General features: G+C 31.3%; 1 protein-coding gene across 1 annotated transcript; it reads right to left on the bottom strand.

Moving 5' to 3' along the window:
- Window positions 1-5,015: 5,015 nt before the first annotated feature.
- On the bottom strand, window positions 5,016-6,305 carry LOC107928749 (glycine-rich RNA-binding protein GRP1A). The gene is made up of 2 exons (XM_016860007.2): window positions 5,915-6,305; window positions 5,016-5,625 (listed from the first exon to the last, which is right to left on the bottom strand). The coding sequence occupies exons 1-2, from the start codon at window positions 6,026-6,028 to the stop codon at window positions 5,254-5,256; spliced, it is 486 nt and encodes a 161-aa protein (XP_016715496.1). The 5' UTR covers window positions 6,029-6,305; the 3' UTR covers window positions 5,016-5,253.
- Between the last annotated feature and the right edge of the window lie 7,437 nt (window positions 6,306-13,742).

Here is a 13,742-nt window from a genome sequence, read left to right as displayed (position 1 = left end):
GAGGCGCATACTTCTCTTTCATTGGTCTCTTCCCTTTTGTTAAGGATCTTAATCTCCTTATTATCCATCCGGTCTTGAAGCAACCTTTTAAATTCCTCACACGACTGAATGTCGTGTCCCACAATTCCATGGAAATTGCAAAAACTTTGACCTTCTTCTCCGAGAATTCTATCGGGGTGACAAAGCAATCCTTTCTTAACCAGTACCTCTCAGATTTTCTGCAGAGGCGTCCTTATTTCCGAAACACATCTTCTGACTTTCCATTCGTCCACTTTCCCCACTATGCTCACATCCCTTTCGATATGGTTAGGGAATGGGTTCCCAGTTGCATTACTGGCACTATCGAAACGTAGGATACCTGCATCAATGAGTCCTTGAACTCTTCTCTTAAAGGCTAGGCAGTTTTTCGTGGAATGTCCCTGGTTTCCCGTATGGTATGCACAACTAGCGAATTGTATGTTTTAACCTCAGCGAACGAGTATGGAATATGCAATGAATGAATGGATGCATGAATGTCAAATGACTGTTAGTCATGAAAGAAATACAAGAAATTGGTGTTAATTTCAAGATAGCCCCTATTTAGGCATTTCCTTAATTAAAAGAGTCTATTACACAACGTTTCGGTCACTCGTGTAATTGACTCCTCTATCAGAATCCCCTTTTTGGCAACCAATCTCTAATCAACCCTTTCCTAACAAGATGTATATGATGCATGATGAAAAATAGAAATACAGACAAACAACATTGGTTAGCAAAACACATATGATCAGAGAAAAATTGTGGAAAATCTAACAAATTAAGCTACTTGGTCCAATGGACTCGATTCCCTTGCATAGAAAGCGAAAGTGCAAAAGGTAAGAGGCGTTCCTCCCGTGCACTTATTTTGGTGACTACTAAACGGACGGAGGTTCAGCATGGCTCTAGTTAGGTGGCTCGTATGGTTCATTATATGCGGTTTTGGTTCTAGATAGGTACTCGAATTGCCCGTACTATCATCTACTAAGATTAACACGGAGCCTCGGTCATAGCCTATCACAGGCTCACGAGTTCAATTCGAGGGGTTACATTTACTTATGCCTATGCGGAGGGACAAGTTAACTCACGAAAGCATAAATCATATGTAACCCGAAAGTATTCACTAGCCTGTGCGGAGGGACGAGTTAACTCACGAAGGCGTAGCGTTTACTTTCACTTAAACAGACGGAGCCCGGGTAGAGAGCTCATGTTATGCGAAAATGCAAGTGCACGGTGTGTGGGGAACAACTCATAAACCTTTACGTTTCACTTAAAGAAACTAAACCAAAATTAAAACCATAAAAATTAAAAACTGAAAAACAACCAAATAAGCAAGTTAGAAGAAATATTTACAGCACGATACAAATGCATGAATTTTGAAAACGAGATTTTCGGATCACGACCAAATATTTACTTTGAACAAGGAAATTTGAAAATTTTGACAAAACGTGTTTAATTCCAGACACGACTCTCAAAAAGGCTTTCCCCAGTGGAGTCGCCAGCTGTAGCGACGTAAAAATTTTAGCTTAGCTTGGTCGCTAATTGTGGCGATTTATTGAAAAAAGTTTGAAATTTGACGTTTGATTTTTGAAATAAACAGGGAGTCGCCACCGATCCTTTTTCCTAGGTGTGATCGGACACCTATTAGATCTCTTATTAAAACAAATAAAAGGCTAAGTTTAGGTCTACATTAGAATCTAGAGAAAATTTAGGGTTCGGGAGTCAGTTACGCGCGAGGAAGGTATTAGCACCCTCGCAACGCCCAAAATTGGTATCTTATTAAACACATGTTGTCTTGATTTTCAAAAATACGAATTCAATTTGACATTTAAGTGTGATCCGATTGAAGGAAATGAGAAGTTGCAAGTTTTTTTGTTTTTTAGAAGGACGTCCCGTTTTTAACACGAGCCGATTAATTTCACCCAACATAGCGATGAAATCGATGACTTAATGTTAAAATCGATACATTGCCTTATTCTTAAAATTAAAATGTAAAAAGTTTTTAAAATGATAGTAAAAAAAATCCAAGAATATTATTGTCAAAAAAAATGCGAATAATGATGTGAATAATAAAATATATAAAATATAAAATATAAAATATTAAAATATCAAAATATTAGAATAATAATAATAATTAATATTGACAAATAAAAAATAAAATAGAAATAAATAAAAAAATGTACATAATATATATTAGAAATAATAATGATGTTTAAAAATCAATACTATTAATAATACTACATCAATATGTACATATATAAAAAAATAAATACGTGATAATATTAAAAATATGTACATAATATAGTGTTAAAAATACATACATAATATAGTTAAGATATATACATAAGATAACATGTAATATATATATATATATAAATAATATAATATTAAAGATATATACATAAAATAGTATAATATATATATACGTAATATAGAATTTAAAATATACCTAATATATTAAAAGAATATATATAATATAATATTAAGAAATATAATAATAACAAAAAAAGGAGAGAGAGGGAGAGGGTGGATGATTTTTGGCCACAAGGTCGGCCATCATCCGGTCGCCGGACCGCCGCCGGTGCCACCGTACACGGCAGCCGGACCTCAAAAAACTTTTTCGGTAAAAATGGATAAGCTTCCTCCTTTTATTTTTTTTTACTTTCGTATAAAAGAAACAAAATAAGATTGAAAGGAAAACAATAAGTAAACAAAGAACTTAAAATGAGAATAGACAAAGAAACCTCTTTTACTTTGATCTTTGATTAATCTTCAAAAAAAAACTAGCTTCTCCAAAAACTAGCCTTCACAATAACTCTTCTCCTTAATTACTTTAAAAAGAAACCTCTCCAAAAATCCTTTACAATAACTTTCTCTCCCAAAAACTCTCAAAAAAAAAATCTTCCCCCCCATATACAAAATATGAGAAGGCTTATATAGCCATTTACAAAATATTTTTTTATTGTTTATGTCTTCATTTGTAGGTACAAGTGGTGGTGGAGAAGGTGTGGCTAGTGGAGTTGGTGGTGGAAAAGGTGTGGCTAGTGGAGTTGGTGGTGGAAAAAGAGTGGCTAGTGGAGTTGGTGGTGGAAAAGGTGTGGCTAGTTGAGAAAAGTTTAAGTTGTGGACTAGGTTTTTTATTTTGATTTGGGTTTAGGGTTTGGGCCATTGGGGTTTTGATGTAAATTTGGTTTTGGGTAGTTAAAATTTTGGGTTTTGGGTTTAATTTTAGTGGGTTAGGTAAGGCTAAATTGGGTTTTGATGTAAATGGGCTAAAATTGGCCTACAACAATGAAGTTGTCATGAGGAGAGGAGGAAACTCAATTGAAAATGTACGATATTTAACCCTTTTGGGCTTTTAAATTTAATTTAATTAAAAAAATCTTTTTTTATTTTTAACGCAAATGACCAAATAGACACCATGTCAGTTTTGATGTGGAAATTTAAAAAATGACATGTGTCATGTTATTGACAGAAAGTATTAATTTTTTCTTTTTCGTTAACTTTTGGGATAAAAATCGTGACAATAATATGATTTATGTATCACTTTTAATAAAAAGAAATTGAGATACATACGTAAAAATTGAGGTATAAATTAACAATAAATTTATCACTAAAACAAATAGTAATAATAATAATTTTATGGGTGTGTTTACATCATCACATCTTACATTTTCCATGGTAAAGTAAAATTTTAAAATTATTTTTCTATTTTTCTTTGTTTGAATTTTGAAAATTATCTTGAATTGATAATCTTAAATTCTAAATTATGCTAAAATTTGATAATATTTAGAATAATTTTAATATCACAAATTCTTTTAAGTAATGTAAAATTCCTATGGTAATGGTGCTTTTACGACAAGTTAATCCTTTTTTTTTAAGTTTTGCTCCATTACAATTAGATATGTTCATGGGCTAAGTTATCAGTTTAGGTTTGAAGGTCCGTTCAAAATTTGAGACAGTTTAGGAAAAAAGGCTCATTTAAAATATGAATCGAGCTCAAATTTAAACATTCAAGGCTAAAGCTTAGCTTGGCCAGTTTTAAAGTCTGTAATGCCTTATATTATATTATGTTATTTTTGTATGTTATATAATTTATAACACATAAAAATAAATATACATTAAATATATAACACTATTATAATGCAAACATTAAAAAGGTTAGAAGATTATATAAAAAATAGTTTAATAAATAAAAATGTTAAATATTGAATATTAAATTAAAATAATATAAAAATATTTTAAAAAATGTAAAAAATAATATTAGTGGGCATAAAATAAGCTTGAGTTAACCATTTACAAATATGATATGACTTAAGCAAAAATTTAAGTCTATATTTCAGGTTAAACTATATTTGGACAAACATAAAATATGTAAATATTATCCTTAAGCTTGACCTAGCCCATGAACTCCTCATATTACAACTTATTCTCCAACTCTTTTTTTTTTCTCATTTGATACAATTTAACAAATTTGTAAACTAGATGAAATCTATTACTAAATAAGATTTTACTTTTATGAAATGGATCGGATTTAATTATGTAAACTAGAAATTTAATCGTATGTACGTGGAAACCACATATTTAAAATATAAATGCATGTTTAAAAGTAACATATAATAAAAAATAAAATGTATTGTTTGAAACAAATTAATTATAATAACACATAAAACATATACTATATTAAAATAAAAAAATTATATTAATATAAACAATAATAAATGCACTATAGCTATTTATCATGGCTTTAGTAAACCAATTGACACAAATTCAAAATCATTGGATGCATATTTTATCTAATTTTTGTTAAAATAAAAAGACTAAAATATCTTTAAATAATATAACTTTATTAATTATCTTAACTGAATTGATACCGATTAACTCATTTAATTAAACCCATCACATTGTTTGGGCTTGTACTATCCTAGCCTCTCTTGTGGTTATTGGTGTAATGAAAATTTTGGAAATTCAAAGCCTGAAACTGATTTTAGGTTTGGAAATTGAAAAGAAGATAGTATACTTCCCTCCATTGTTTTTTGTCACATAAACATCGGTCAAAAACGAGAGAATCCAAACTGCTACAAAACAACAATAAAGCACCAATATTTGAAACACGTCATCATCCAACTGAAAAAGCAAAGCCCAAAGCCCACTTAAATGCTAACCCTACGACCCTAAGTCTTCCAGCTCCCATCAGACGCTCCGCCTCCTCGAGTAACGAGACCCACCATCTCAGCGTCAACCTCCATATCCACCACCGCCACCGCCGCCATATCCGCCACCGCCTCCGCCATATCCGCCACCACCGCCTCCGCCGTCATATCCTCCACCATTCCCGAATACACCCTCACGACGGCCACCTCCATAGCCTCCTTCACGGCGACCATATCCTCCGCCTCCTCCACTTCTTTTGTAGCCTCCGCTTCCTCCTCCGTATCCTTCACCGCCGCCTCCACCGCTTCGGCGTGATTGGGCTTCGTTTACGGTAATGTTCCTTCCGTCAAGATTCTGACCGTTCATTCCTTCAATAGCGTCTCTCATAGATTTCTCGTCACGGAAAGTTACGAACCCAAAGCCTCGGGATCTTCCAGATTCACGGTCATTGATAATCTAAATAAGAAACGAAAATCAATTAATAAAAAAATCAATATCAGAAGAAAGATGCAAAGAGAAGGACAAAAACATAGATTCGTCAGAATCGATCGATCTTTCGGCCCAGATGGAATGAAGACAGAACGTACCGGTGAGAGATTATAAAAGAGAGAAGAGTAACAAGAGAGTATCAAGTAACAAGCAGTAACAGAAAACAACAGATCAAGGATCACAGATCATAGACAGGGAGGCCCGGATTGGGTCGGATCGAGTCAGATCTGGAGTCCGATCTCTGCAACAAACGGACCTTCGATTCGACGATCTCGCCATACACACTGAAGGCTTCTTCGAGAGCCCGGTCATCGGTGGCCCAAGCGAGCCCTCCGACGAAGCATCGGTACTCAACATCAGCTGAAGCCATATCGGAAAACACTAGGGAGAGAGGGAATGAAGAAATTGACGATACAAAGGGGGGCAATAAACCATGGTTTTATAGCGAGTGTTTATGGTTGGTTAACTGTCATGACAAATTGATTACTCTCAATGTGACTACCCTATCCTATCCTCTCTTGGAACTTAGCTCTGTATTACGTCATCGGAAAACCAAATTAGTTTTATATAAAAAGAATTAAACCAATGAGTAAGAAGTAAACTTAATTCTCAGCCTTCTATACAACTGCTTTCTTTACACTCTACACCGTTTATCTGGATTTGGTGTAATTCTTTAAATCATTATACCACATAGGCGTTGACTTTAGTTTAAATTTAATATATAAGATTTTAATTTAATGTAATTATATATATAAAATTTGAACTATGATTCATAAATATACTTAAAATTTTTATGTAATTCAATTGTACACGTTTAAATAAATAAATATATATAATTATTTGTATATACAATATATCAATGTAAAATGGTAGTGAATTGTTAAAAATGAAATGAATCAAATCAAATCAAAATTTCATGTATAAAATCGCACAAAAATAAATTTATATATGACATTGCACATTAGATCAAAGTTCATATATAAATTTAATATTTATCCTTATTTGAGAATTTAACTGATTAAATATAATTTAAATTTTAATCAACTAACCTTAAACTCGATAGTTATTGTGATCAAAGTTTAAACAACAATTCGAAAAGGGATAATTTAATATAATTAATTAATTTAAATCCAAAATTTAATTATAAATGTCGACTTTTAAAAGAAATTACCCTAAATTGGAAACCTATAAATAGGTGAAAGCAAATGATAGGTTTTCACTATAAATCAATATTACAACTATGTTACATTCTTCCCTTAGTTGTACGTAGCTAACCTCTAGGATACATTTTCTAATTGTACCGGAATGGCATCAAAAGCAATACATGTTCCTTGAGAAGTAACAACTTTGGAGTATTCTCTTGTTGTTAAGGCTCGCGGTAACATGAGTTTAGTGTGCCTCACAAGAGAATCAACTAGCAATTAAAGGATGTTGGTTTTTATCATGCAAGCCAAATAAGAAGAGGTACTTTTCTCTCAACAGTCATATATGCTTGATTGAACGATGGGAAATTTCAAACCACATACTTATATATTCTATGTTGCGAAGTGATAATATCGATAAAAGATGTAGCATTACTAACAAACTCTTAGTGGACTGGTGTCTTGTAATAGGAAACACTTAATTTAATCTACAATGGGTATTAATTCAAGCATTCAAAATAGGCGTTGACCTTCCATCATATTACATCAATCATATGGTGAAGATGGTTCAATTGGAGAATGCTTCGAGAATCTCCTAAAGAACGTGACACCTAATGATTTTGATTGCCATGCTAAACCATACATTCTACACTTGATCAAAGGTGTATTGATCAAGGTAGTCAATGCCACACCATTTTTCTACTAGAATTGATTTGTGTCATTTTTTTAAAAAAGGTTTATTTGTGCCGGCCACCGTGCACCGCTGTCAGAAACCGAAGAATATCGAGTTCTCTGATGACAGTTGCTCACCGAAAAGTAAAGAAGAAGGTAGAGGATGGTGGAGAGAAAATTACATCCAAAATGAATCTAGATAAATAGTTGTCTATTTAATTCTAAACAAGTAAAAACTATAAATAAAAATACAAAATACAAAAAATATTAAATAATATTTGAATCTGGATATTCATTTCATTCTAAATAGGTGTAAAACTATAAAAAATAGAAAATATAAAAAATTAAATAATATTTGAATTTTGATACACATTTATCCATTTCATTTTAAACAAGTGTAAAACTATAAAAAAATAGAAAATATACAAAAATATTAATAATTATTTAAAAATTTTAAAAAAAATTAAAGTATGAAACAAAAATTAAAGAAACGATTGGCATAAAAATGCAAATATGAAAAAAAATAAAAAAAATAAAAAAAATTAAATAGTTTGAATTTCAAATTTGCAAGTTGATAATATTCACATAAAAATATAATTTAATTTTTACTATATTAATAGAAAACAGGGTTTATAGTTCTTATAATTTTTATATCTATTTTTAGAATTATTAATATATTTTTATAATTTTTAAATTTTTTTAATAGTTTTGCACTCCATAATGAGTTTAAATAATCATATGTTTAGGTTCAACGGAACTTGAACAATCATTAGTCTAGGCTCATTTTAGATGTGCATTTTATTAAGTTTATAGTTTTTTATTATAAATTATTGTTGTTTTTTAATGCTTTTCATATTTTAATTTCTTAGAATTTTTAAATAATTATTTATATTTTTTATAATTTTTAATTTTTTTTTATAATTTTAGACTCATCTAGAATGAATCTAAATATATTGTTATTGAGATTCAAATAAAACTGGATAACTAATTGTTTAAGTTTATTCCAGATGTAATTTTTATTAATTAATTTTATATTTTGTAAACGAATTGTTGACATGGCATGCCACATAAACATCCTTCAACATGGCTTGCCACATGTCATCTTTTGATGGTTGTTATCAACAACGTCAATATCGTTAATGGTCAAGCTGGTCAATTAACGGTTTTCAGAAGAGCATAATTGAATTTTTTTTTGTCATTAGAGACTCAATAAGATGTACTTTTTTAAGGGCTCAATTGATTTCTATTAGTATTAGGGGAAAATAATTTGCTATCATCATGTATACTTCTTTATATCAATGATTTAAATGTTAACTAATAATTATAAAGTTTTTCTAACTCTTATTTTTATATATATTACATTATACATAAAATGATCCTACACCCAAATGTGTCCTTTTTAGGAGGAGCAAATCCTTGAATTCTACAACACCGTGATCGTACATATGTTTGAGGAACACCCATGGAAAGAGAGTACCATGGCATTTGTGTGACCGTAGCCATTACATATTCCATGGAAAATCAGACCACCCAAATTTGAACCCTTCCATTTGGAGCTTGTAATGGGTAGGGAAAAGAGAACTTATCCTCTGTGGGTAATGTAAAACTTGTCGAAACCATTTTTTTGAAAAAGGCGTCGACTTTTTATTTAAAAAACGAAAATGGGAGTCGTCACCAATCCTTTTTATTTAGGTGTGATCGGATCACCTAGTAATTCAACCATTTTAATAAAAGTTTAAATTTACTAAAACGATAATTTTTGGTCTACGAAATCAGAGAAAAACGGGTTCGAGAGTAGGTTACGTACGAGGAAGGATTAGCACCCTCGTAACGCCCAAAATTGGTACCTAATTGATTAATTAATGTCTTAATGTCGAATGTTGAGAATTTTGAAAAGATTTTAAAATACGATCCCCTGTTAATTTTTAAAAGAAACGCTTGAATTAAATTGAAACGAGCATCAAAGGCCCACTCGTCCCGCGATAACAATATGCCACATCCCGTAAGTTAGGATACGGCATTTGAGTCATCAAGAATAAGTTTGTCTTTAATTTTCATTGAAGTTCCATGTATTTTGAAATTCAACACGGGTATTTGGCTATTTGGATTTAACGAGAAAATCGAAACCCCGTAAGTTAGGGTACGATTTCTCAAATTTCCAAAACGCGAAATATTGCCTTAATTTGAATTTTATTTTTGAATAATAGCGAGTACAACATTTTACAATGTGCATTCATTTTGTTTGGAGTAAAATAAAACGATCTATATTGGATAAATACGTTGGAGCCAAATTCACGATACGATGATATGAAATAAAAATATAGTAATGAGCATGGAACAATAATACATGAATACAATATTATGCAAGTGAGTGACAATGAGATGAAAATACAAATAAACGAATTATAATACACACAATGGCAATAATCACATAACATATGTCACTTAAATTCCAATATTAACAATCAAAGAAAATGAAATAATATAAAATAATATAAAACAATTTCAAGTAAATAATGGTTTAAAATAAATAATGTATAAGAACAATTCAAAATGAATAAATAAAAAAATCTCAAATAAATAATATATATAAAAAAATTAAAGTAAATAATAATAAAACAGTTTGAAATAAACAATATATAAAAGAATTTTAAAATAAATAACATATAAAATAGTTTGAACTACATAACATATATAAAAATTTAAAATATATAATATGTAAAATTTTAAAATAAATAGTATATATAAAAACGTAAAATAAATAATATATAAAATAATTTAAAATAATATGTAATAAAACCGTTTAAAGTAACTAGTTAATATATATATATAACTTAAAATAATATACAATAAAACAATTTGAAATGAATACCATAAATCAATTTTAAATAAATGATAAATAAAATAGTTTAAGAGAACTAATATGTAAAAAAATATAAAATAAATAATATATAAAACTATTTAAAATAAAATATATGTTTAAAAAATAAATAAGCAAAATATATAAAACGGTTTGATATTAGAAGGTTAAGGATTGAATTAAAAATAAAATTAAATTAAAGGGGCGAATTTGAAAAAAGAAAGTAAATAGGGCCCAAAATGGAACGTGAGCAACGAAAGAGGGACTGACTGGGAAAATATTCCCAGCCCTCATGCGCAGCGTTTTAGCATGGACCAAACTGAAGCAAATAGAAAATTAAGCGGCAAGATTTAAGAAAAATAAAAGAAACAAACAAGGGCCAAATTGTAGTGCGCCGCAAAAGAAGAGGGACCTCGCTTGCAAGTAACCCATAATCAAAATGCGCGGATCCCCTTGGAGTGGGTCTAGTCGTGTGAGCTGTGGCTTAAACGGTGCTGTTTTGGCACATGAGATTAATGCCCTAAACGGCGCCGTTTTAATCGTTTATAAAAGCTTATTTTTTTTTTTCATTCTACTATATTTTTCTAAAAAAAACTAGGGAGTCCCTCTCCCCTCTCTATGCTTCTGTTTTCCTCCGACCTAGATGCCAATGGGCTTGCGCGGTGGCTCCACCGCAGCTCCGTCGTGCCGGAAAATAAAAAAGGCTTTGAACCCTTTTTTTTTATATAAATACAAGCCTGATTTGGAAGCTTCTTTTTTTTAAAAAAAAAGGATAAAAAATAAGAGAAAAAAAGAGAGAAAAACACAAAAGGGATTGCTTTCGGCCTTATTGTTCTCCTGTTCTAGACCCTTATTGAAAACCCAATAGGTTTCGAGGTGTCTAAGCGTCGGCGACAACCTCTGAAAATGGCGAGAAAACAAAAAAAAAGTTATGTTCTTATTATATATTTATTTATTTAGAATAATAAAGCATATAAAAGGAAGCACCTTTTGTGAATCTGTTCAAAAATTGCTGTTTTGTATTTGATTTTTTTGGGTGTTCGTAAAAAAATTACAAAGAAGATGTTTTGGCTTTTATAGCCAACGCTAAGATCCATTTTTGTTTGTTTCTGTTTTGTTTTCTGCTGCCATTTTGTTTTCTTCTTTGTTGTCCTTTGTTTTTGCGTTTGCAAGTGGTGTCAGAGAAGTGTGGAGGAGCGCGTGCGTAGAGGAGCGGCCCGCGAGGTGGCTAGGGGTAGGCCTAGCATGCGGCAGCTGAAGCTCTCAGGGGCTAGGGTTTTTTGCTTTTTGAAAATGTTCAGAGTGGGCTAGGGTTTATTTGTTTTGGGCTTGTTGGGTTTGGGTTTACTGTTGTAAATGGATATTTGGACCATTAATACTTATTTTTGTTTTTATTTTTAGGTTTTATTTTATAAACTAGGCCAGGCTAAAATTGGCCTATTACAAAACTTATTTAGGTTCCCTTGTGATACAATTTCCCCAACTTGGATAGTTCGGAAAATAGTTCGAATGGAATGACCATCTTAAATAGGTTCAATTGGTTGAAAATCTTGACCCAAAGCACTTGAATATTTTAAGGAACTGTAGCTATATTAAAACTACGACCCACTTAAACTTGACAGAATACTCGAACTTTGGTAAGCGAAGTCGCCACATTCCGTGATGAGAAACGAAGTGATAAGACAATTGGGTGAACACTACAAACTCGTAAACATTTGATAAAAATGAATTATTCACTCTGCTCATGTTTCACTCCAAAATCTTGGCTTTTACCTCTCTGATGCTCTTACCACACTTGTGCCTTTTTCCACTCGCAATTTTCTCTCAGAGGCTCTTAAGAGAACTAGGAGAACTCTTTCAAACACTTCAAAATTAGTGGCTTGGAAATTGGCTTTGGCTATTCACAGGTGCTTGCAACAAGAACACACGTTAGAATGTTCATAAAAGAATGAATGAAAAGTATTCGGAATGATATCAACTTGATGAAAAGAATAGAAACTGTTTTTTTATCACTCTAACTTACTTTTTTTCGAAAAACAAAATTCAATTTTTTTTTGAAATCTTGTTCTTTTTTTTCTTTTGTTTTCAAATTTTTCTCTTTTTTTTTTCAAATTTTTTTACGAATAAAAAAAAGATAGATACGAACCTAGTTTCAAGAATCTCGAACTAATGCATGACCTAATTAAATGCAGAATACATAATGCAAATCACAATTTAAAGATGCAGATAAATAATGCAAGACATTAATTAAAGATGCAAACATAAACTAAACTAAAACTTAATTAAAGTCTTTTAAATTGTCCCATGATTAATCAAACGCACCACTAAATTGCTCCACTTGAACCCAATTAACCATCATAGACATTAGGCTCAACCCAATTTGATTGATAAGCTTTATTTTGCACATGGACCCTTCTCATTTGGGCTAATTTGAATATTTTCGAATTGCATCGTAATATGATATGATCGGAATCACATCACCTTGTGTATCATAATCAACCTTCAAACAACATGCAATGACCATTTTAGATACCCTATTATAGGATAGAATCATGCCTATACCTTTGTAGAAATAAACCCTATAATATGCATAAATATATATATATATATGTTTTTGGAAAAATAAATGAGTTAACTATAAGTTGAACCTAACTGCCCAAACATGTATTTAGATACAAGTTTGATCAATCAATGAAACATAAACGAAAAATAGATAAAATAAGGAAAGATATACACACATCGTTTGTTAACACAGCTCAGAAATAATCCTACTTTACAGAGCCTCGTTTAGAGAATGATTCTTTTTCAACAATTGAGATTACCTATTTATTTAAGCCTAATATACCCTTACACAAAACAACAATTGCAATCTCAACTTCGACCCCAGTTGTTACAAATCGTTCACTTCAAAAACCTTACTTACATCACATATAACCAGCCAAAAGCACTCCAAAAGGCTTCTTTCAAATGTGCAGACATAACAACCTATTTATAGATTTCATGGATAGTAATGATAAGCTCAAATAAATTGAGATTAACTTGACTTTTTGTAGGCTATGTATATCGAAAAGTATTTATTAATGAAATCCCCAGTTAAATAAAAAAAACCTCTTTGAAAGTACCCAAAAACAATTTGTAAAACCCAAATTGTGCCCGGGGCAAATAAACAACTAATTAACAGTCTAGTTATACAAAATTCAAAACCCAAAAATCAAGCCCAACTAAACCCAAATAACAAAGAAACCCTAGTGGCCCAAATGGCCCAAAAACTAAGCTACTTTAAGCAAAAGAGGAAATCCTAGCCACCTCTACCTTGCCACGTCAGCCCCTGCCACTGCCACTGCCACCGCCATTGTCATGTCCACCGCTCTCCACTTGCTAACTAATCCTGTAGAAAAGTGAAACATGTA

Source organism: Gossypium hirsutum, chromosome A12 (genome assembly GCF_007990345.1).
Source record: "Gossypium hirsutum isolate 1008001.06 chromosome A12, Gossypium_hirsutum_v2.1, whole genome shotgun sequence".
Classification (NCBI taxonomy): domain Eukaryota; kingdom Viridiplantae; phylum Streptophyta; class Magnoliopsida; order Malvales; family Malvaceae; genus Gossypium; species Gossypium hirsutum.
The sequence above is the reverse complement of the archived record's forward strand: the minus strand, read 5'-3'. Positions and strand labels throughout refer to the sequence as shown.